The sequence below is a fragment of the Bombina bombina genome, chromosome 3 (genome assembly GCF_027579735.1).
Source record: "Bombina bombina isolate aBomBom1 chromosome 3, aBomBom1.pri, whole genome shotgun sequence".
NCBI lineage: Eukaryota > Metazoa > Chordata > Amphibia > Anura > Bombinatoridae > Bombina > Bombina bombina.
In genome coordinates, this window is record NC_069501.1 from 504,277,891 (window position 1) to 504,303,920 (window position 26,030).

General features: G+C 41.6%; 1 protein-coding gene across 1 annotated transcript in view; it reads right to left on the bottom strand.

The window, feature by feature from the left end:
• DENND2D (DENN domain containing 2D) overlaps window positions 1-26,030 on the bottom strand; it is a 441,033-nt gene that overhangs the window by 228,282 nt on the left and 186,721 nt on the right. The window contains exon 5 of the mRNA XM_053705345.1: window positions 23,450-23,527. Coding sequence (XP_053561320.1) covers window positions 23,450-23,527 — 78 coding nt within the window. The remainder of the gene's footprint in view (window positions 1-23,449; window positions 23,528-26,030) is intronic.

Below are 26,030 nucleotides of genomic sequence, written 5' to 3' on the forward strand. Positions count from 1 at the left end.
GAACATTATTGTACTACTGGCAGCTAGCTGAACATCTAGTTAACCAATCACAAGAGACAAATGTGTGCAGGCACCAATCACCAACTAGCTTCCAACTAATTTAGAATATGAGTGTATTTTTTTTGTTAACAAGGGATACAAAGTACATTTGAAAATTGAAGTGAATTTAAAAAGTCTTACAATTAATTAAATGCTCTATCTGAATAATACAAGTTTAATTTTGACTTTCCTATCACTTTAATTTTTTCGAATGCATTTAGGTAAAAACTTTAGAAAATTCAATTCATTATAAAAAAAAACTGCTAAAATGATCACATGTTTTTCCAGCTCTACCTATGCTATTATGTACACTGGTTTGGTTAGATGGGCGCTTGCTCCAATGTGAAGTCCACCAACTCGATATCCGTCCAGAAGACTCTGGAAATGAAAGGACTCCAATTTTGTGTTTGTATACACTCAATAATTATAAGTGCAGTATACTCACTGAATCAGAAATCCAGTATCAGCGATGCCACAATATGACAAAAAGAAACCTTATTGTCTTAATAAAAAAAGGAAATTTATGCTTACCTGATAAATTGATTTCTTCTAAGATACGACAAGTCCACAGATTCATCCTTTACTTGTGGGATATTATCCTCCTGCTAACAGGAAGTGGCAAAGAGCACCACAGCAGAGCTGTCTATATAGCTCCTCCCTTGACTCCACCCCCCAGTCATTCGACCGAAGGTATAGGAAGAAAAAGGAGAAACTAAAAGGTGCAGAGGTGACTAAAGTTTTAAACAAAAAATATAATCTGTCTTAAATTGACAGGGCGGGCCGTAGACTCGTCGTATCTTAGAAGAAATCAATTTATCAGGTAAGCATAAATTTCCTTTTCTTCTATAAGATACGACGAGTCCACGGATTCATCCTTTACTTGTGGGATACAATACCAAAGCTACAGGACACGGATAAACGGGAGGGACAAGACAGATACCTAAACAGAAGGCACCACTGCTTGAAGAACCTTTCTCCCAAAAATAGCCTCAGAAGAAGCAAAAGTATCAGATTTGTAAAATTTGGAAAAGGTATGAAGGGAAGACCAAGTCGCAGCCTTACAAATCTGTTCAACAGAGAAGCATTGTTTTTAAAAGCCCATGTGGAAGCCACCGCTCTAGTAGAATGAGCTGTAATCTTTTTAGGGGGCTGCTGTCCAGCAGTCTCGTATGCCAAACGGATGATGCTTTTCAGCCAAAAAGAAAGAGGTAGCCGTAGCTTTTTGTCCTCTACGCTTTCCAGAATAGACAACAAACAGAGAAGATGTTTGACGGAAATCCTTGGTCGCTTGCAAGTAAAACTTTAAAGCTCGAACCACTTCCAAGTTATGTAACAGACGCTCCTTCTTAGAAGAAGGGTTAGGACACAGAGAAGGAACAACAATTTCCTGATTAATATTCTTATTTGAAACAACCTTAGGAAGAAATCCAGGTTTAGTACGCAAAACCACCTTATCAGAATGGAATATAAGATAAGGCGAGTCGCATTGTAACGCAGATAGCTCAGAAACTCTTCGAGCAGAAGAGATAGCAACTAAAAACAGAACTTTCCAAGATAGAAGTTTAATATCTATGGAATGCATGGGTTCAAACGGAAACCCTTGAAGAACATTAAGAACTAAATTCAAACTCCATGGTGGAGCAACAGGTTTAAACACAGGCTTAATTCTAACCAAAGCCTGACAAAACGACTGAACGTCTGGGACATCTGCCAGACGCTTGTGTAGTAAAATTGACAAAGCAGAAATCTGTCCCTTTAAGGAACTAGCAGATAACCCCTGATAAAAAGTCTGATGACTTAGAAAATCCGCTTCCCAGTTCTCCATTCCAGGGATATATATTGCTGATAAATGGCAAGAGTGAGTCTCTGCCCATCGAATAATTTTGGAAACCTCTATCATCACTAGAGGACTCTTTATTCCCCCTTGATGATTGATATATGCTACAGTCGTGATATTGTCCGACTGGAATCTTATGAATTTGTCCGAAGCCAGCTGAGGCCACGCTTGAAGCGCGTTGAATATCGCTCTCAGTTCCAGAATATTTATTGGTAGTAGGGACGACTCCTGAGTCCACACACCCTGAGCCTTCAGGGAATTCCAGACTGCACCCCAGCCCGAGAGACTGGCGTCCGTCGTCACTATGACCCATTCTGGCCCGCGGAAGCACATTCCCTGGGACAGATGATCCTGTAAAAACCACCAATGAAGAGAGTCTCTGGTCCAGGATTTATCCGAGGAGATAAATCTGCATAATCCCCATTCCACTGTCTGAGCATGCACAGCTGCAGTGGTCTGAGATGTAAGCGAGCAAACGGAACTATGTCCATTGCCACTACCATTAGTCCAATTACCTCCATACACTGAGCCACTGATGGCCGCGGAATGGAATGAAGTGCTCGGCAAGTGGTTAGGATCTTTGATTTTCTGACCTCCAACAGAAAAATTTTCATGTCTACCGAGTCTATCAGAGTTCCTAGGAATGGAACTCTTGTCAGAGGAACAAGTGAACTCTTTTTTATGTTCACCTTCCACCCGTGAGTTCTTAGAAAAGCCAACACGATGTCCGTGTGAGATTTGGCTAAATGGTAAGTTGACGCCTGAATCAAAATATCGTCCAGATAGGGTGCCACTGCTATGCCCCGCGGCCTTAGAACCGCCAGAAGGGACCCTAGCACCTTTGTGAAAATTCTGGGAGCTGTGGCCAACCCGAAAGGAAGGGCCACAAACTGGTAATGTTTGTCCAGGAAGGCTAACCTGAGGAACTGGTGATGATTTTTGTGGATAGGAATGTGAAGATACGCATCCTTCAAATCCACTGTAGTCATATATTGACCCTCCTGGATCATTGGTAAAATTGTCCGTATGGTCTCCATCTTGAATTTTGATTTAGAGTTTTGAGATCTAAAATCGCTCTGAACGTTCCCTCTTTTTTGGGAACCACGAACAGATTGGAGTAAAACCCCTGCCCTTGTTCTAATTTTGGAACTGGGCAGATTACACCCATGGTATATAGGTCTTTTACACAGCGTAAGAACGCCTCTCTTTTTGTCTGGTTTACAGACAAACGTGAAAGATGGAATCTCCCCCTTGGGAGAGTATCCTTGAATTCTAGACGTTACCCCTGGGTCACAATGTCTAATGCCCAGGAATCCTGAACGTCTCTTGCCCAAGCCTGAGCGAAGAGAGAAAGTCTGCCCCCTACTAGATACGGTCCCGGATCGGGGGCTGCCCCTTCATGCTGTTTTGGTAGCAGCAGCAGGCTTCTTGGCCTGTTTACCTTTATTCCAGGTCTGGTTAGGTCTCCAGACTGACTTGGATTGAGCAAAGTTCCCCTCCTGCTTAGAGGCCGATAAGGAAGTAGAGGGACCACCTTTAAAGTTTCAAAAAGAACGAAAATTATTCTGTTTGGTCCTCATTTTAACTGTCTTGTCCTGAGGAAGGGCATGACCTTTACCTCCAGTAATGTCAGAAATGATCTCCTTCAGTTCAGGCCCGAATAGGGTCTTAACTTTAAAGGGAATAGCGAAAAGCTTGGATTTAGATAACACATCAGCAGACCATGACTTAAGCCATAACGCTCTACGTGCTAAAATGGCAAAGCCTGCATTCTTAGCCGCTAACTTAGCCATTTGGAAAGCAGCATCTGTAATAAAAGAATTTGCTAGATTAAGAGCCTTAATTCTGTCCAAAATATCATCTAATGGGGTCTCAACCTTAAGAGACTCCTCTAGAGCCTCAAACCAAAAAGCTGCTGCAGTAGTTACTGGAACAATGCATGCTATAGGTTGCAGAAGAAAACCCTGATGAATAAACAACTTCTTTAGAAGCCCTTCTAATTTTTTATCCATAGGATCTTTGAAAGCACAACTGTCCTCAATAGGTATAGTTGTACGCTTAGCCAGGGTAGAAATAGCTCCTTCCACCTTAGGGACCGTCTGCCACGAATCCCGAATGGTGTCGGATATGGGAAACATTTTCTTAAAAGTAGGAGGGGGAGAGAACGGAATGCCTGGTCTATCCCATTCCTTAGTAACAATGTCCGAAATTCTTCTAGGGACTGGAAAAACATTAGTGTAAGTAGGGACCTCTAGATATTTATCCATTTTACACAGTTTCTCTGGTGGGATGACAATAGGGTCACAATCATCGCCAAGACCTCCCTGAGTAACAAGCGGAGGTGTTCCAGCTTAAACTTAAAGGCCGTCACACCTGAGTCTGTTTGAGGGAACATCTTTCCTGAATCAGAAAGCTCTCCCTCAGACAGCAATTCCCCCACCCCCAAATCAGAACACTGTGAGGGTACATCGGAGATGGCCAATAAAGCATCAGAGGGCTCAGCATTTACTTTAATACCTGACCTGCTGCGCTTACCCTGTAAACCTGGCAGTTTAGATACTTGGCGTTGGTTGGGCGGCGTTAAAGGTTGTGACACTTGGGGAGAAGTAGATGGCATAACCTGATTCTCTTCTGACTGAGAATCATCCTGAGACATACTTTTATCAGCTAAAATATGTTCTTTGCAATGTAAGGCCCTTTCAGTACACGAGGGACACATTTGAAGTGGGGGTTCCACAATGGCTTCTAAATACATGGAACATTGACTTTCCTCAATGTCAGACATGTTAAAACAGGCTAGTAATGACCACAAACAGGCTTGAAAACACTTTATTTTGTGAAAAAAATTATCTGAAAAAACGGTACTGCGCCTTTAAGAGAAAAAAAGCATACAATTTTTCCAAAACTGCTTTAAAACGATAAAATTATCTCAAATTTATGATAAATGTATCCCAACTTGCCAGCTAAGATTGCACCACAAGAAAAGGAATACTTAACCCTTAATGACAAAAAACATTATACAAAAAAAAACGTTATATGTAAGCACAAAAACCCCCTGCACCTCGCCACAGCCCTGCTGCAGCGCCTACCTGCCCTCAGGGGTCTGCAAAAATCAATTAACCATTCGATTAGGCCCAAACTTTCCTGAAAGGCCCACCGGAGCTGAAGCCTGCTGCTTGTATGGGGAATACAACTGTGCAACTGAGGTGCGAAAATAGGCCCCGCCCATCTACCTCGATGTCTCATAGCCTTAAACAATGACCGCACCAGAGCGGTCTAAAAAGCCTAGCCATGTGGGTTCATATACCCAAGTGAAAATGCAGCCATGTGTACCCTCCATTCCAAAATAAATAAAAACGTTTGCCACAAAAAACGTTATTTTAACTCCCATCATAGAATCGTTTGCCCACAAACATCCATTATCAGTGTCAACCATTTTTTACAGCCCAACATACAGGTCCAGTAATACCCCTCTCTATACATTAGGATTACTACTTACCCCTTCCCTCATGGGGATACTGTCAGCCAATTCTGAAATAACGACGAAGACAAAAAGAGAGGCGCACAAATGTGTGTATCGATAGAGATAAGGAAAGCACACACTTCAGAGGATTTGTACACAGGGTACTCACACTTTAACACAGCACACCAGTGTGCTTGTGGAAACGTGCTGGCAATCAGAGCTGGCCAGCTTGCTCTCTCCGGATAATCTTCAGTTGCTGCGGCTCTCCGATAAATGAACTGTCTGGTAGTGGTATGCTCACAATCAATCTCCAGGCTCAAGTTAGTTAAAATAAACTTAAAACTTTTATTGCACAGAGTTGACAGGCATATATAAACAAGTTTAAAATTGCTACGCGTTTCTCGGCCCTCCTGGCCGTTTCATCAGGCATATAAAATCAGTTTTAAAACCGGCTTTTTATTGCCGCCACTACCAAACATTTCCACAAACACACCCCTTTCCTGATGGGTGTGTACAGGTAAGTTGAACAACATAGGTGAATTCTTAAAGGAACATATCGGGACCTCTATTTGTTACAACAGTTTCTAGAATTTACAAAAAATATCTATTTTTTAGCAAACAAATTTGTCCTTACTTGAACTGTGTAATGTGATGTGATGTGAACATAATACAAATCATGATAATAACTTTTAATGAAAATACCCCTGGTCTCATATCGGAGACCTTCTTTTTGGATGGGACCGGGATCGGACCAATCACAGAGCTGCATTTTGATGACTTCCATATAACACACATATTTGTAGTACAGTATTATAAACAGTACCGCCAATCTATCTAACATACTAACAACGAGGATATTTCTACTGTAGTCTCTAACAGTTCTACATGTGGATAAACACTTGGTTGTGAATTATAATAACACCACTGGTCTAATATCGGGGACCCTTCTTTTTGGATAGCCCTTCAGTAGATACAGGATCGGACCAATCCCAGGGCTATATTCTGATGACTTCCATATAACGTACATATTTGTGGTTCAGTATTATAAGCTGTACTGCCAATCTATTTATCATACTTACAACGTGGATATTTCCACTTTGCTTTCCTAACGATTCTACATGTGGGTAAAACACTTGGTTGTCTGACTCCCTAAATCTTGACTAGTACATCTAATATTGGGACCAACTACGGTTATGTGATTCTACTCTGGTCTGACGATCTAGTAATAGATTAGTGTGGTCATGGTGATGTGTATTATGTTAATGATTATATCATGTGACAGTGTGCTAATAAATGATTATTATGTGCATGAAGTGAATATTATTTAGGACATAAGTGATTAGAGTGGATAATCTATAACCATTCATCATATTCATACTTGTGATTATTAAAAATTTTAACATTATTGACATATACGTCACGTGTTAATATATTTGTGTTGTGTACTATGTTATTGATTACATCATATAATAGAAAACTAATATATGGTTTGTGAGTGCTTTATATGTGACTATGTGCTCGGATATGTTAACAAATTCGACAATCGATTATTAAATAGTTTATGTGATATATATGCTAGTGGAGATGGATTGTGTAAGACTAGGTCTGGTACCAAGGTGGATAGCATTATCATAGTCTCCTAAGTGTGAGGCCCTTAATGTCCCTTTTGTGTTTCCCTAACCGGACAAGGGGTTTTTTTAGAGGTGAGTCACCTAAAATGCGGCCGAGTCTATTACCTCATTAAGGCCATTAGGAAAAAGTGTACCAAACCTATAGATCCAGTAGGTTTCCCTTTGACGTAATTTGGTAAACCTGTTGTATCTACAAGAGCTGGGGATACTTTCTAGAGGTGTTATGGTATAGGGACAAGTTTCTCCATTGTGCTCATGAACATAGTGTCTTGATACACTATGTTTCATGGATTTTTTCTTTATGTTTCGGCTATGTTCACTCCATCTTTTTCGGATATTTCGGATAGTGCGCCCCAAATACTGTTGTCCACATCTACATGATAAGACATAGACTACATACGAGGAGCTGCATGTTAGATGATTATTGATAGGAAAAATTTCCCCTGTAGTATGTGATTTAATTGTTTTAGTCTTATGTGTAATGTGTTTACACATGTGGCATCTAGTTTTGCCACATTTAAAAACCCCCCTTTGACCTGTTTGATAATTTAGTGTTGATTTTCCTCTACCTTTTTTCGAAATAACCACCTTACTGGGAGCTAGGGATTGTTTGAACGTAGGTGATCGTTTGTATATTACGTTTGGTGCACTATGTAGATCTTTCTTCAAAATAGGGTCTTTTAATAATATTGGCCAGTGTTTTTGTAATACTTTTTTTATATGTTTAGCATTGGAGTTATATTGGGTCACAAAACAGGGTTGCTGAGGTTTCTCTAGAGCCTCATTATCTGCTATTGTAATTTTTTTCTTCATTTGGAGCATAGTGGATCTATCCAATTTATATGCTTTTTCATATCCACTCATAATGATGTCCCTAGGGTAACCTTTTTCCTCAAATCTTTGGATAAGAATCTTAGATTGTTCACAAAATCTCTCTAATGAACTACAATTTCTTCTAATTCTGCAAAATTGGCTATATGGTATACTGTTTTTCCATTGGTGGTAATGGTTGCTGTTGTAGTGAAGGAAATTATTGCTATCCACAGTTTTGAAAAATGTGGATGTGGCTATGTTGTGTTCAGTGTCCCATGCCAGGATTAGATCAAGAAATTCTATGGATTCTCGTTGTATATTAGAGGTGAACTGTATACCCATAGAGTTTTTGTTCAGATAAGAACAAAATAATCTGGCCTCATCCACTGTCCCGCTAAAAATAAAAATCAAATCGTCTATATAGCGGCCATAGAACACCAGGTTTGCCTCCCAGTTCGAGTTATAAATATAATTCTCCTCGAAATGTCCCATAAAGAGATTCGCAAAACTGGGGGCAAACCTGGTGCCCATGGCCGTCCCCTTTACCTGCAAATAAAAATCGTCCAAGAATTGAAAATAATTGTGTTTGAGTATAAACTCAATAAGTGTCAAAATGTATTCTTTTTGGGTACTAGGCATGTACATATCCGAATCCAAATAATGTTTAGTGGCGAGTATTCCTAATTCATGGGAGATATTTGAGTAGAGGGCGCTAACATCTGCTGTTATCCACAAGGCATCCTTCTCATGTTTAAAATCCTTGATCTTAAATAATAAATCAGTGGTATCCCGAATGAATGAGGGTAAATTTTGAACATACTTTTGCAAAAAGTTATCAATATATTGAGATAACTTATCAGTCAGACTATTGATGCCCGCAATGATGGGGCGGCCGGGTGGTTTGAGACAATTCTTGTGGATCTTTGGAAGATGGTAGTAGTAAGGGGTTGACGGATGTGTGGGAGTCAAAAATTTCCGTTCCTTGGTGTTTAGTATCCCCTTACCACTACCATCCTCCAAAACATCCAACAATTTCCCCAAAAATACAGCTGTGGGATCTGCATCCAATCTCCTGTAGTATTCAACATTTAAAAGGATGTTATAAGCCTCATTCACATAATCTTTGTAGTCTTGAAGGACAATCCCCCCACCCTTGTCCGCCTGTCTAATTACCAGATTAGAATCATTGGCCAGGGATTTGAGGGCTCTTTCCTCATTAGGCCAAAGTCTTGTGTGTTTATTTGATTTACTGGGTAATTTATTAAAATCTTCCATTACCAACTGTTGGAAAAGGTCTATATATGTGACGTCCTCCTTAGGGGGATTAAAATTAGATGGTAATGATAATGTGGTATGTATATATCCTTCAAAAAGGTCCTCCGCTATAAGATCTGGTTCAGCATAAATGGTCTGGGTCTGGCTATTCATGGAATTAGTAATAATGGGCAATCCCTCCACGTTTCTTTTTTTGAGATTTTTTATAGAGAAGTATCTCTGTAGAGATAATTTCCTGGTATATTTATTCAAATCAACGAATAAATCGAACAGTTTATGGGGGTTCGTTAGTTAGTTCGTGTGTGGATAAATTAAATATACCTTTGGCTAGCTTTTGTAGTTGCTTTTTTTGTGTGGTGTTGCCTCTCCCTCGTCTTCCCCGTTGGGGTAAGGTCTTTTCTTTTGTTGTTGTTGTACATGAGGGTGCTGCGGTTGTTGTGTGTTCTGATGTTGTTGTGATGGAATCTTGGGTGGACCTATATTCCTCCTCCATAAGGGGGCCAAATTCGGAACCCCTAAAAAATTACTCTTGGAGGTGGATGGTATCTCAACCCTTTGATGACTAGTTTGGCCTTGATCATTTTGGAGGTTAGGTAAATTAAAGTTTTGATAGTCATTACCCTGATGTCTATTCCCCCCAGGGTTAGGTGAATTGAAGTTTTGATAGTCATTACCCTGATATCTGTTCCCCCCAGAATTGTTCTGGAGGGGTTCAAATCGATTGTATAGTGGAATATGATTGGGATTCTGATAGTCATAGTGATTATAAGAATTATTCTTATTTTTATTCCTATTGTGTTGGTAATTATGCTGGTAGGGTTGTCTGTTTTGAAATTTCCTATTGTTAGTATTATGTTCCTCCCACTGGGATGTTTGTAATGGTTCTGATGTATTTCTATGATGAGGTGTCGATTGGTATGGAGTTTTTGTATTGTTCCTATTCTTGAATGGTACCCTTGATTGAAATAACCCTTGTTCTGAAATAACACAGTCTTTCCAGAAAAAAATGACTAAACATACCTCAATGCTTGTAGCATGAAAAAACGTTCCTCACACTGAAGTTTAAGTACTCCTCAGCCATTCTGTGGGAACTACTCTGGATCTTAGTAACAACTGCTAAGATCATCAGTCTCCAGGCAGAAATCTTCATCCATCTGCTGCCTGAGAAAAAATAGCACTCTCCGGTACCATTTAAAATAAAAAAGTCTTGCTTGAAGAAAATAAAAACTAACATTTTATCACTTTCACTTTACCCTTCCTATTACTTAGAGTAGGCAAAGAGAATGACTGGGGGGTGGAGTCAAGGGAGGAGCTATATAGACAGTTCTGCTGTGGTGCTCTTTGCCACTTCCTGGTAGCAGGAGGATAATATCCCACAAGTAAAGGATGAATCCGTGGACTCGTCGTATCTTATAGAAGAAATATATGTAATTTAGTTTGCATATAGATTTGACATATAGCAAATCTATGCTTAGATTTAGAAAACTTATCTTTTTGAATATGCCCCCTCCACTCTGCTAACATTTGCAATCATTAGCAAAGATTTTGTAATGTTTTAAGGTAGCGAGGCCTATACTTTCCCATAGAAGCCACATTATGTCAGCAAGGGGAAGTCCACTTGTTGAGAACATTTTACCTGGAACGAACATTGTGGCACTGGCAAGGGGGAATTCAACATTTATCTGTAGCGATCCTGTGATCTTTAGGGCCCTGAGTGTTTTTGCATTGTCTTTTTATTATGCATTCTAATGTGTTTAATGGTCCCTAATGACAATCATTTAGAAATCTTTATTTATTGAGAATATGAGGCCTGATCACAATTTATTGTTTGATCATTATCAGATGTTAACAGCTGCAGGTGAGCCTTTTTCGATATTGACAAGATCACAAGCAGCAATTTTTATTGTTTATTGGCAGCACTATTTTCATTATCGGTTTGGCTACGTAACATAGGCATGTCCTGTTTGTCTGAACACAATCCAAATTCCTCATACTTAAACACATTTCCAAGGTTATTTTTCATCTAATTGCACTGATAAAAGGGATTTGATAAAGTCAGGACAACATTCTTCCAGCTATTGAGTACCCCAAATTTTTCAAAAGTATTTTGCACAAAACACACTGGAATAGCCCCCGGCATAATAAATTACATTAGGAAATAACTTTTAAAGAAAGCTACAAATGCTACCTGCTCAATAAATTAAAGTTAAAAACATTAATTCAGCACTATCACTAAAACAATTACCCAAATCAAAAAAACAACAAAACCAACATGCCCAGTATACTGATATTCTCACTGTTCAAATCCCCTAAAAATGAAATACACATATAGATCTATGGGTTGAGAGCTCAACATGTTAATTGCACACAAAAGCCACCTATTAGCACCCTTATACCCTATTTAAAGGGACCAGTCAATATACAGGCTCTTCATCCAGTTATGTAATCTCTAAACCCAAAGAATTGTGATTATTGTTTGTTATTAAAGGGCCAGTAAACATAGAAAATAATATTATATAATTCTGCACATAGTGCAATATTAGATGCCTAGAGCTGATGACCACTGGGAAGGGGGATAATGTTACATATGTTGAGGTCACTAAAGGGGTCTTTCTCCTGTTCACCCTACAACAGCCTATATTCCAGGAATGCAGTTATTGTTATACATGCAGTGAGGGTACAGAGGGGCTTGGTCATTATCATAAAGCAGCTAACTAACCCTGCCTATTTTTATGCTCCACATATGTCTCTCATACAGTAATAAATATATAGGGTAAATAGACCAGTGTTATCCCAAGGACCTTTTTAGCTGATTTTACTGATCAGCCGGCTAACATTTTTAGCCAATTATAAGCTAAAATGAGCTAATATTAAAAATGTTTTTTTTATTGCACAAATTATCATTAAATACATTTATGTTAAATTATGCAATTAACTTGTGCTTTGGATATCAGAAAATGATATAATATAGAAAAGATTACACTGCCCCCACCTGGCTACTTCATAAAGTCACCCGGCTGGCAACATTTTCTGTGGAGAACACTGTAGATCTCCCCATATGTCACACACAATACCGATTATAGGGTCAATAGATCTAATGTCTCTCACACACCACTGATAATGCTGAAGTTCTAAAAACAGAATTTATGTTTACCTGATAAATTACTTTCTCCAACGGTGTGTCCGGTCCACGGCGTCATCCTTACTTGTGGGATATTCTCTTCCCCAACAGGAAATGGCAAAGAGCCCAGCAAAGCTGGTCACATGATCCCTCCTAGGCTCCGCCTACCCCAGTCATTCGACCGACGTTAAGGAGGAATATTTGCATAGGAGAAACCATATGGTACCGTGGTGACTGTAGTTAAAGAAAATAAATTATCAGACCTGATTAAAAAAACCAGGGCGGGCCGTGGACCGGACACACCGTTGGAGAAAGTAATTTATCAGGTAAACATAAATTCTGTTTTCTCCAACATAGGTGTGTCCGGTCCACGGCGTCATCCTTACTTGTGGGAACCAATACCAAAGCTTTAGGACACGGATGAAGGGAGGGAGCAAATCAGGTCACCTAAATGGAAGGCACCACGGCTTGCAAAACCTTTCTCCCAAAAATAGCCTCCGAAGAAGCAAAAGTATCAAACTTGTAAAATTTGGTAAAAGTGTGCAGTGAAGACCAAGTCGCTGCCCTACATATCTGATCCACAGAAGCCTCGTTCTTGAAGGCCCATGTGGAAGCCACAGCCCTAGTGGAATGAGCCGTGATTCTTTCGGGAGGCTGCCGTCCGGCAGTCTCGTAAGCCAATCTGATGATGCTTTTAATCCAAAAAGAGAGAGAGGTAGAAGTTGCTTTTTGACCTCTCCTTTTACCGGAATAAACAACAAACAAGGAAGATGTTTGTCTAAAATCCTTTGTAGCATCTAAATAGAATTTTAGAGCGCGAACAACATCCAAATTGTGCAACAAACGTTCCTTCTTTGAAACTGGTTTCGGACACAGAGAAGGTACGATAATCTCCTGGTTAATGTTTTTGTTAGAAACAACTTTTGGAAGAAAACCAGGTTTAGTACGTAAAACCACCTTATCTGCATGGAACACCAGATAAGGAGGAGAACACTGCAGAGCAGATAATTCTGAAACTCTTCTAGCAGAAGAAATTGCAACTAAAAACAAAACTTTCCAAGATAATAACTTAATATCAACGGAATGTAAGGGTTCAAACGGAACCCCCTGAAGAACTGAAAGAACTAAGTTGAGACTCCAAGGAGGAGTCAAAGGTTTGTAAACCGGCTTAATTCTAACCAGAGCCTGAACAAAGGCTTGAACATCTGGCACAGCTGCCAGCTTTTTGTGAAGTAACACAGACAAGGCAGAAATCTGTCCCTTCAGGGAACTAGCAGATAATCCTTTTTCCAATCCTTCTTGAAGGAAGGATAGAATCTTAGGAATCTTAACCTTGTCCCAAGGGAATCCTTTAGATTCACACCAACAGATATATTTTTTCCAAATTTTGTGGTAAATCTTTCTAGTTACAGGCTTTCTGGCCTGAACAAGAGTATCGATAACAGAATCTGAGAACCCTCGCTTCGATAAGATCAAGCGTTCAATCTCCAAGCAGTCAGCTGGAGTGAAACCAGATTCGGATGTTCGAACGGACCCTGAACAAGAAGGTCTCGTCTCAAAGGTAGCTTCCAAGGTGGAGCCGATGACATATTCACCAGATCTGCATACCAAGTCCTGCGTGGCCACGCAGGAGCTATCAAGATCACCGACGCCCTCTCCTGATTGATCCTGGCTACCAGCCTGGGAATGAGAGGAAACGGCGGGAACACATAAGCTAGTTTGAAGGTCCAAGGTGCTACTAGTGCATCCACTAGAGCCGCCTTGGGATCCCTGGATCTGGACCCGTAGCAAGGAACTTTGAAGTTCTGACGAGAGGCCATCAGATCCATGTCTGGAATGCCCCACAGCTGAGTGACTTGGGCAAAGATTTCCGGATGGAGTTCCCACTCCCCCGGATGCAATGTCTGACGACTCAGAAAATCCGCTTCCCAATTTTCCACTCCTGGGATGTGGATAGCAGACAGGTGGCAGGAGTGAGACTCCGCCCATAGAATGATTTTGGTCACTTCTTCCATCGCTAGGGAACTCCTTGTTCCCCCCTGATGGTTGATGTACGCAACAGTTGTCATGTTGTCTGATTGAAACCGTATGAACTTGGCCCTCGCTAGCTGAGGCCAAGCCTTGAGAGCATTGAATATCGCTCTCAGTTCCAGAATATTTATCGGTAGAAGAGATTCTTCCCGAGACCAAAGACCCTGAGCTTTCAGGGATCCCCAGACCGCGCCCCAGCCCATCAGACTGGCGTCGGTCGTGACGATGACCCACTCCGGTCTGCGGAATGTCATCCCTTGTGACAGGTTGTCCAGGGACAGCCACCAACGGAGTGAGTCTCTGGTCCTCTGATTTACTTGTATCTTCGGAGACAAGTCTGTATAGTCCCCATTCCACTGACTGAGCATGCACAGTTGTAATGGTCTTAGATGAATGCGCGCAAAAGGAACTATGTCCATTGCCGCTACCATCAAACCGATCACTTCCATGCACTGCGCTATGGAAGGAAGAGGAACGGAATGAAGTATCCGACAAGAGTCTAGAAGTTTCGTTTTTCTGGCCTCTGTCAGAAAAATCCTCATTTCTAAGGAGTATATTATTGTTCCCAAGAAGGGAACCCTTGTTGACGGAGATAGAGAACTCTTTTCCACGTTCACTTTCCATCCGTGAGATCTGAGAAAGGCCAGGACAATGTCCGTGTGAGCCTTTGCTTGAGGAAGGGACGACGCTTGAATCAGAATGTCGTCCAAGTAAGGTACTACAGCAATGCCCCTTGGTCTTAGCACAGCTAGAAGGGACCCTAGTACCTTTGTGAAAATCCTTGGAGCAGTGGCTAATCCGAAAGGAAGCGCCACGAACTGGTAATGCTTGTCCAGGAATGCGAACCTTAGGAACCGATGATGTTCCTTGTGGATAGGAATATGTAGATACGCATCCTTTAAATCCACTGTGGTCATGAATTGACCTTCCTGGATGGAAGGAAGAATAGTTCGAATGGTTTCCATCTTGAACGATGGAACCTTGAGAAACTTGTTTAAGATCTTGAGATCTAAGATTGGTCTGAACGTTCCCTCTTTTTTGGGAACTATGAACAGATTGGAGTAGAACCCCATCCCTTGTTCTCTTAATGGAACAGGATGAATCACTCCCATTTTTAACAGGTCTTCTACACAATGTAAGAATGCCTGTCTTTTTATGTGGTCTGAAGACAACTGAGACCTGTGGAACCTCCCCCTTGGGGGAAGCCCCTTGAATTCCAGAAGATAACCTTGGGAGACTATTTCTAGCGCCCAAGGATCCAGAACATCTCTTGCCCAAGCCTGAGCGAAGAGAGAGAGTCTGCCCCCCACCAGATCCGGTCCCGGATCGGGGGCCAACATTTCATGCTGTCTTGGTAGCAGTGGCAGGTTTCTTGGCCTGCTTTCCCTTGTTCCAGCCTTGCATTGGTCTCCAAGCTGGCTTGGCTTGAGAAGTATTACCCTCTTGCTTAGAGGACGTAGCACTTTGGGCTGGTCCATTTCTACGAAAAAATTAGGTTTATTTTTTGCCTTGAAAGGCCGATCCTGAGGAAGGGCGTGGCCCTTACCCCCAGTGATATCAGAGATAATCTCTTTCAAGTCAGGGCCAAACAGCGTTTTCCCCTTGAAAGGAATGTTAAGTAGCTTGTTCTTGGAAGACGCATCAGCTGACCAAGATTTCAACCAAAGCGCTCTGCGCGCCACAATAGCAAACCCAGAATTCTTAGCCGCTAACCTAGCCAATTGCAAAGTGGCGTCTAGGGTGAAAGAATTAGCCAATTTGAGAGCATTGATTCTGTCCATAATCTCCTCATAAGGAGGAGAATCACTATCGACCGCCTTTATCAGCTCATCGAACCAGAAACATGCGGCTGTAGCTACAGGGACAATGCATGAAATTGGTTGTAGAAGGTAACCCTGCTGAACAAACATCTTTTTAAGTAAACCTTCTAATTTTTTATCCATAGGATCTTTGAAAGCACAACTATCCTCTATGGGTATAGTGGTGCGTTTGTTTAAAGTGGAAACCGCTCCCTCGACCTTGGGGACTGTCTGCCATAAGTCCTTTCTGGGGTCGACCATAGGAAACAATTTTTTAAATATGGGGGGAGGGACGAAAGGAATACCGGGCCTTTCCCATTCTTTATGAACAATGTCCGCCACCCGCTTGGGTATAGGAAAAGCTTCTGGGAGCCCCGGGACCTCTAGGAACTTGTCCATTTTACATAGTTTCTCTGGGATGACCAACTTGTCACAATCATCCAGAGTGGATAATACCTCCTTAAGCAGAATGCGGAGATGTTCCAACTTAAATTTAAACGTAATCACATCAGGTTCAGCTTGTTGAGAAATGTTCCCTGAATCAGTAATTTCTCCCTCAGACAAAACCTCCCTGGCCCCATCAGACTGGGTTAGGGGCCCTTCAGAACCATTATTATCAGCGTCGTCATGCTCTTCAGTATCTAAAACAGAGCAGTCGCGCTTACGCTGATAAGTGTTCATTTTGGCTAAAATGTTTTTGACAGAATTATCCATTACAGCCGTTAATTGTTGCATAGTAAGGAGTATTGGCGCGCTAGATGTACTAGGGGCCTCCTGAGTGGGCAAGACTCGTGTAGACGAAGGAGGGAATGATGCAGTACCATGCTTACTCCCCTCACTTGAGGAATCATCTTGGGCATCATTGTCATTGTCACATAAATCACATTTATTTAAATGAATAGGAATTCTGGCTTCCCCACATTCAGAACACAGTCTATCTGGTAGTTCAGACATGTTAAACAGGCATAAACTTGATAAAGTACAAAAAACGTTTTAAAATAAAACCGTTACTGTCACTTTAAATTTTAAACTGAACACACTTTATTACTGCAATTGCGAAAAAACATGAAGGAATTGTTCAAAATTCACCAAATTTTCACCACAGTGTCTTAAAGCCTTAAAAGTATTGCACACCAAATTTGGAAGCTTTAACCCTTAAAATAACGGAACCGGAGCCGTTTTTAACTTTAACCCCTTTACAGTCCCTGGTATCTGCTTTGCTGAGACCCAACCAAGCCCAAAGGGGAATACGATACCAAATGACGCCTTCAGAAAGTCTTTTCTAAGTATCAGAGCTCCTCTCACATGCGACTGCATGTCATGCCTCTCAAAAACAAGTGCGCAACACCGGCGCGAAAAAGAGGCTCTGCCTATGATTTGGGAAAGCCCCTAAAGAATAAGGTGTCTAAAACAGTGCCTGCCGATATTATTATATCAAAATACCCAGAATAAATGATTCCTCAAGGCTAAATATGTGTTAATAATGAATCGATTTAGCCCAGAAAAAGTCTACAGTCTTAATAAGCCCTAGTGAAGCCCTTATTTACGATCTTAATAAACATGGCTTACCGGATCCCATAGGGAAAATGACAGCTTCCTGCAGTACATCGTCTTGTTAGAATGTGTCATACCTCAAGCAGCAAGAGACTGCTCACTGTTCCCCCAACTGAAGTTAATTGCTCTCAACAGTCCTGTGTGGAACAGCCATGGATTTTAGTGACGGTTGCTAAAATCATTTTCCTCATACAAACAGAAATCTTCATCTCTTTTCTGTTTCTGAGTAAATAGTACATACCAGCACTATTTCAAAATAACAAACTCTTGATTGAATAATAAAAACTACAGTTAAACACTAAAAAACTCTAAGCCATCTCCGTGGAGATGTTGCCTGTACAACGGCAAAGAGAATGACTGGGGTAGGCGGAGCCTAGGAGGGATCATGTGACCAGCTTTGCTGGGCTCTTTGCCATTTCCTGTTGGGGAAGAGAATATCCCACAAGTAAGGATGACGCCGTGGACCGGACACACCTATGTTGGAGAAATATTATTTCTGTTTCAGATGAGTATAAAGGTATCACTGTCTGACTTCAAAAGTTTAATTTTGAGACTAGAAAAAAAATCTAAATAACTGCCCATCCCTGTAGTACATAATACAGTAGCATGAGCATACAGTTTTTCACACTGTGCATGAGAAGACTGAAACCTCTAATCTGCTGGAGTAACTTACATATCCTGACACAGGGGCACAAACATAACATATACCAACTGTGATGAGAGTGGGGGTGTGATGTCTCTGGAAGGGGGCATGGCCTGGGGGCGTTATAATCTGTGTCGCAGTTATCAAGCTGGATGTGTTATGCAGGCTGTTACTTCTATGCTCTGCAATAAAATTGAATTGTAGCTTCCATACGGTGTCCTGCATCTCATGACATGGTGTCAGAAGTATGTACCTGCGCTTGTTTACAGATTAATGACGATGTTGAAATTTACTCCAACTGAGCCTTTTGATTTCTCCCAGCCTGCAGCATGGCGACAGCGGTTTCAAAAGCTTCAGCATTGCTTCCAAGCTGGACAAGGAGAGTGGTGAAGTACAAGTTTATTATCTTCTATACTCTATGGGGAAATATGTGGAGCCAGTGTTTAAAGCCTTTACTTTCCAAGAAGGGGAAGAATTTGACTATGAGATAGTTATGAATAAACTCCGTTCCCATTTTGTGCCCAAAAGAAATGTGATTCATGAGAGGGCTTGTTTCCACAAACGCGCCCAGCGTGTGGGGGAATCCATGGAGTCATTTGTGCGCAGCCCGTATGAATTAGCTGAATTCTGTGAGTTTGGAGCTGCTAAGGAAGAACAAATTAGAGATAGAATAGTTATAGGAATTACAGATGCTGAGGTCTCACTAAAGTTACAGTTGGAGGCTGAATTGACGATAGATGGGGCTATTAGGATGACCCGTCAGAGTGAATTGGTGAAGAAGAAAAGTGCTGACATGAGGTCTGAAAGTATTGTAGATGAAGTGCATCAGTTCAGGAGAGCTGCAGGCAACAGAGTGTGAGCGGTAGACCGAGGGCAGCAGATAGGCCCAGAAGTGGGTGGGTGCAGCAGACTCGTTGAACATGGTGTAACCATACCCATGAAGTGAATGTTATATGCCCCGCTAAAGACAAAAGATGTATGTAGTGCAACCGGATCTGCCATTTTGAAGTGGTGTGTAAAAGTGAATCTATTAAAGCGATGCAGGTGGACAGTGACCAAGAAGCTCAAGGAGGTGTTCTTTGTAAAGTCTGTTGAAGAACTGTCCAGTTCAGACGAAGATTGGCGTGTTACCCTTACAGTGATGGGAGCCAAGGTTGCCTTTAAGATTGACACAGGAGCAGATATTACAGTTATGTCCCTTACAGCATTCATGAAACTGCCTCAACAGCCTCAGCTGGTGAAAGTCACAACGAAGGTTCACAGTCCTGGAGGACACATTGATTGTGCGGGACAAATTTCTCACTAGCTGCGAGTACAAGCAGAAGAAATTCACCATGTGGGTACATGTAATCAGAGGGCAGTGTGTTAACCTATTGGAGCAGGAGAGCAGCCTGTAGTCTGGGCCTTGTCACCAGAGTAAACGAGATTATGGAAGACATGTTTGGCGAATTAGGCCTGTTGAACTGCGAGCCAGTCCGAATATCACTTAAAACTGATGCAGTCCCATACTACTCCTCGTAGAATTCCATTCCCGCTCATGCCTCAAGTGGAGAAGGAACTTCTGCGAATGAAGAACATGGGCGTTATTGAAAAAGTGGTCAAAGCAACAGACTGGTGTGCTCCTAATTGTGCCCGTTGCAAAGAAGAATGGGAAGGTACGCATCTGTGTAGAGTTGAAACGGCTGAATAAGACTGTCAAAAGAGATATATGTGCTGCCGATGCTTGAAGAAATAGCTCCAAAATTGGCTGGGGCAAAATTATTTTCTATACTGACTACCTTCATTACACCGGTAGGTCGGTTTTGCTTCTGCAGACTCCCCTTTGGGATATCCTCTGCCCCTTAAATTTTTCAAAGAGAAATGAGTTCCCTCCTGAGGGATCACGAGGGCACAGTAGTCGTCATGGATGATATCCTGGTGTACAGGTCCACCCTGGAAGAACACGATCAGCGGTTGAGCTGTGTGCTGCAGACCATCAGAGAGTCCGGGGTGAAATTGAATAAAGAAAAATGCCATTTTGGAAAATCTGAATTATGCTATGTTCGGCACATTATTAATGGAGATGGCATCAAGCAATTTCAGCCCTAGCAAAATCCCCAGTGCTGGGGTTCTATGACCTTTCCAAAAGGACTGTGGTTCATGCTAATGCAAGCAGTTATGGGTTATGGGCTGCTCTCCTGCAGTGAAATAAGAATAAACTACAGCTCAGCGCTTACTGCTCTGGTACACCGATGGCTGCAGAATAAAAATACGCACAAATTGAGAAAGAATACTTGGCTGCTGTTTGGGCCTGTGAGCGCTTCCAACGTTACCTAGTGGTTTTGGAGAAGTTCAGTCTGGAAACCGATCATAAACCATTAGTTACTCTAATTAATTCCTATTATATTGACAAGACACCCCCCTAAGATGTCAGAGACTTCTGATGAGGCTGCTCAGGTTCAACGTTCAAGCAGTGCATGTGCCGGGGAAACAACTGGTAGTGGAAGATACACTTTCCAGGCTCCCGCTGGCTGCTGCTAAAGGGTGTTCGACTGAGTCAGATGTAAAAGTGTATATGGATTCAGTTCTGGTATCTAAATCCATCTCTTTGAGGAGGTTAGAGCAGATAAGAAGGGAGACACGCTTGACACAGATCTTCAAGAATTTATCAAGTATATAAAGGGAGGTTGGCCCAAGAGTCGGGCAGCCTGGATGTCGTTGAGCTCTTACCAGTCAGAAAGGGCATATCTCACAGTGCTGGACGGTTTGGTGCTGTTCCAAGACCGCATTGTTATACCTGCTAAGCATAATTTACAATTGCCACTTGGGCATTACACAGTGCAGGGAAAGGGCAGCTACTGCGGTGAGGTGAGCTGGGATCAGTACCGACATTGCAGGATATGTGTCAAAATGTGCCTTTTACCGGGAACGCCTGCAGGCCTGTGGCAGAAGATTGCCGCAGATTTGTGCAAACTCTATGGGAAGAAATACTCTGTCGTGATCGACTATTATTCCAGGTATTTAGAGATCGCACCCCTGAGTGAGACCACTAGTCTGGCTGTCATCACCCGCCTTAAAAGTTTGTTCGCCCAGTGGGGCATACCAATGGAACTAGTGAGTGATAACGGATGCAGTTTGCTTCCATGGAGTTCAGTTCCTTCAGCAGTGAATATGACTTCATTCATTCTATGTCATTCTACGTCAATTCTGCATTACCCGCAGGCTAATGGAATGGCCGAAAGAGCAGTTCAAACCACCAAATTAATTTTAAAGCAATCTGAGCCCTACCTAGCTCTCTAGCCGATAGGGCGAATCCCATCCAAGCCACAGGTTACAGCCTGGCACAGCTGATGCTAGGATGACAGATCTGCACCACTCTACATTCTGTGGGTGTGTTCCAGTCAGCCCCCCCCTGTTCTGTGGGAGGAGGTCCTTAGGAGTGATGAAGTGGCGAAACGGGGCTACTGATTCTTTTACGACAGAAAACACTCTGAGGCCTTTGCAGGAGCTGAATGTGGGCCAAAGTGTCAGAGTTAAACTGGATGATGAAAAGAAATGGAAGACGCCAGCCACTGTAATAGGACGCTCCCCAGAACCTAGGTCATATGTAGTCCTTACAGAGGGAGGGACTGTCACATGCCGAAATAGAAGACATCTTCAACCAGCACCTTAGAGTTTGGGAGTGGATGCTTCAGTGCTTTCAACGGACTCTCAATTACCTACTACAGCGTCAGAATATAGTTCTTGTAAAACGATGTCAAGTGGAAGAGTTGTGAAACTTCCAGCCAGCTACCGAGATTAGCACTGTAGTTAGAGCAGTGACCAGAAGAATGGGCAGAATAATCCCATGGTCACTGTGGACTAGGGTAGTCTACCCCGATGTCTAAGACAGGATTGTATCTTTTGTTATTTATATACGTGTTCTTTTATACCTTATCTGTTGTATTAAAAAAAAAAAAAATGTGTATGCTTTGTTCTTTGAAAAGGGGGAAGATGTGATGAGTGGGGGTGCGATGTCACCAGAAGAGGGGGCGTGTCCTGGGGGCCGTTACAATCTGTGTCGCAGTTATCAAGCTGGATGTGTTATGCAGTCTGTTACTTCTATGCTCTGCAATAAAGTTGTGCCTTCCACACTGTGTCCTGCATCTCATGACACCAACCTTTGCTCTACTATCACCCCTCAGATCACACTGCATACTACACATCTAGGTGCCCGCCTCACTGGCTGCCACCCTGGTTTTCCCTCCTGCTGCTCCGGTAGCCACAGCAAATCCCAAGTCTGAGTCTCAATCCAGTAAGTACAAGCTCCTCTTACAGGTAAATCCAGAACTCAGAAGCTGAGAAGACAGCCAGGGCTGGTTAGCTCTAGCAACGCTCCACAGCTCACCCTCTGCTGACTGTAGTGAAAAATGCAGGACTGGAGTGAAAAATGCAGGAAACTTGGAGATCAGCAAAGTATTAATTCTATGCGAAACTGAAGGCTGTCTCAGCGGGACCGACCTCTGAATACAAGGCTGTCCACACAAACTGTGACAGTTGAGAGATATGCAGTACTTTACTAATAACTATAGCCACAACGAACGTTCTCCATCAACCCAAATGTTATGTTGACAGGGACCAATCCTGCTAACATACAAGGATCCTATAAAAGCTGCAATCCTAAATTCATTGGAAATAAAAAATATTGGTACAAAGCTACCTATTCATTATCAAAAATTTTTATTTCTATTCCATTCACAACTTTAAGTGCTAGGTCAATAGGCAGGGGCGAAACTACAGGAGGTGCAGTACCACTATATACAGTATGGGGGGGTGGACCATGTCACTGACTACTGTAGTCACTTTATAAAGTACTGGGGCGGGTAGGGTCAGGCCAGCCATCTCACCGGCAGATTACAGATTGTGTCACTGACTCACTATATACAGTACTGGTGGGTGAAACAGTGTCACTATATACAGTAATAGGGGGTTAGACCATCTCACAGACTGTGGGCACAGGGTACCTCCTTTTGCAGACAGGTAATCTGATTCTCATTTTTTTTTCTGTGTTAAATGTTAAAAAAAAAAAAAAAAAAAGATAAAAAAAAAAATTTGGGGGGGGGGGGCGGGGGGGGGGGGGGGCTTCTTAGATTCTTGCACCTGGGCCCTGTGGTTTCTAGCTACGCCTCTGTCAATAGGGTCATTTTTCCCAGAAGAAAAGAGCTAGCATTTAATTCTACAACGATATTATCAACATTATCAATTTAATATAAGTGACTACAAACCTTTGCAAATAATCCAAAGCAGCCAAGACAACTGATAATGCAGTAAACCTCTGGTAGACGAGATCCTTTCCCTGCAGGCTGGAAAAAAATACATATATTACAAAGACCACATTTTTTTTTTTTTTTACAATAATTGTCAAAACAAGGAAATTAGTATTTTGCATAAACATGTTTCTTTTTCTCAGTACAGGTAATCAATAGTGTGGTTAGTGAATACCCTTAATAACTTTAGGAGGCAGCAAGTATTTTTTGGGAGTCGACCAAAGGTGTGTGTACACAATGAATGTATACAACCCAAAAATCATAGAACTATCACTCATATTTGCCAAGTCCAGTGCTAAATCACTAAGTACTTTTAGACTACAGTAAGAAATAGGTCTCAATAGGTAAGATGCTCAAGGATAAAGAGTGGGGCATTTTTAAGGCTACACTATCGGCTAAAGCTAACCAGAATATATTTTAATTAAAGGGACAGGACATCCAAAATTCTCTTTTATGATTCAGATACAGCATGAAATTTTAAACAACTTTCTAATTTACTTCTATTATCCAATTTTCTTTGTTCTCTCAGGAGTGTGCACGTGCCTGGACCACTGAATGGTAGCAGTATTGAAAGAATGTTATTCGTTTGCAAGAGCACTACATGGCAACACAATTTCCTGCAAATGCAGCCTTACATAGGACATTGAAGAAACATACGTTTGTAGTTTTTATTCTCAGGACTTCAAAACTGTCTTCAGGGGCTGCATTGTTGTGTCTTTGTCCTAAATCAGAGGCAATGTCTTTGAATATATCTAGTAAGAGACAGACTTGGGTCACAATTTAAAGGGACAGTCCCTGATTCTGAGCTCTGTCCCGCTGAGACAATCATGTGTCCCTATTTGCAGGCTATCCCTTGACCTCACCCACGGAACACACAGACACACCCACAATCCCACCCCCTACCCACCCATAATCCAACCCCTCCCAACACAGCTCCACCTACAAAATAGTACCGGGTCACCATCAACCTCCTGAGTCCCTGCCACAAATGTTGGGAGCTATGCAATTTCTCTTCCCTTTAGGAATTTTCTTTCAAATATTAAGGATTAGTTCCGTTTTTTTAACCAACCAATTTTTTCTTTCGGTCGAAGTTTCTTTATTAAAACTATCATACATGCTACATCTCTTCCCCTTTTTTCTACTAATAAGTCTTTGACTTTCTGAAATGTTGTTCGGTTGCCTAGCAGTGGCACAAGATTCTTGGCCAGTAATGGCTACCACTGGCGATATCTGAAACACTGCAGCTTGGTTCCATTGCTGTGTTCCAGTAAATACGTGCTTTCTATTTAATACTTAGTTCTTTGCATGCACTTATCAAGGAATTTGTGGTGGAAACCACATGGGGTAGAAAATATCTAAAATAACATTTATGTAACGTTATTTTGTATTATTAATGCTTATAATATGTTTTCATATGTATTTAATTATTTTACATACTATAATTCAATTGTAAACTCACTGTATAATATACAATTCAGTGTCTACCAAATTCAGTCATCAGGACCCACTAATAAGTCACATTTTCAGAATCTTAGATGAGAACAGGTTAGAGCAGCTGATAGTATCACCAGAGTAGTACTTTAAGTGACATTCTAGTGCAAAATTGCATACTCTTGTTTGTAGTGCTGTAATATTGACAGTGCAAAAGAATGCATGTGTTTAACCCCCACAAAGCACTGCAGCTCCCTGGCTAAACAGTCGGTGATCATCAGGTTGTGCAACTGCCTCTGCCATTGGCTCACTGGCTGTTTCCTGCGTTTGACTAGCAGTTCTCTGTGGCTCCCGAGCTGTCTTTTCTGTATTTAAGTGTGTGTAAAAGTTCTAAATAAGGCAAGAGAGGATACAAATGAATATACATCTAAACACCCTCAAAAACTCCCCCCCCCAAAAAAACAATCTTTTTTAAGCTATATGGTCCCCGTAAGATGCTGCTTTCCAGGGACATTACTTTCTAAAGAAGAATAACTCTGCAAAGTGGTAGCTCACAAGTCCAGTGGATGTTATTGTTTTTAAGAAGTATGTAGAGGATAGAAGCCATTTTGTCCTCTATGTCAAAGTGTTACTAATACAGTTTAAAGCCACACACATAACATACCATTAGAAATGGGGGCTGGATCATTTAAAGGGACACACTGGTTACTACTTCCTAGGCTATTTTTGTGCCTCCTGTTACTGAAGCTCTCTTTAAAACCATGTTCCTATTTTAACCCCTGAAATGTTACCCGATTGTGAAGCTCCATAACTTTGTACTGGGGGGGGGGGGCACCATCTTGGAGCACAGTTGTTGTTTTTTTGGCAGTTAGACACTACTGGTCCATGTGTGTCATATAGATAACATTGTGCTCACTACTGTGGAGTTATTTAAGAGTCAGTGCTGATTGGCTAAACTGCATGTCTTTCAAAAGAACTGCGATAAGGGGCAGTCTGCAGAGGCTTAGAAAAAAAGTGTATTAATATAACAGTGTTGGTTATGCAAAACTGGGGAATTGGTAATAAAGGGATGATCTATCTTTTTAAACAATAAAAACATAATTTATGC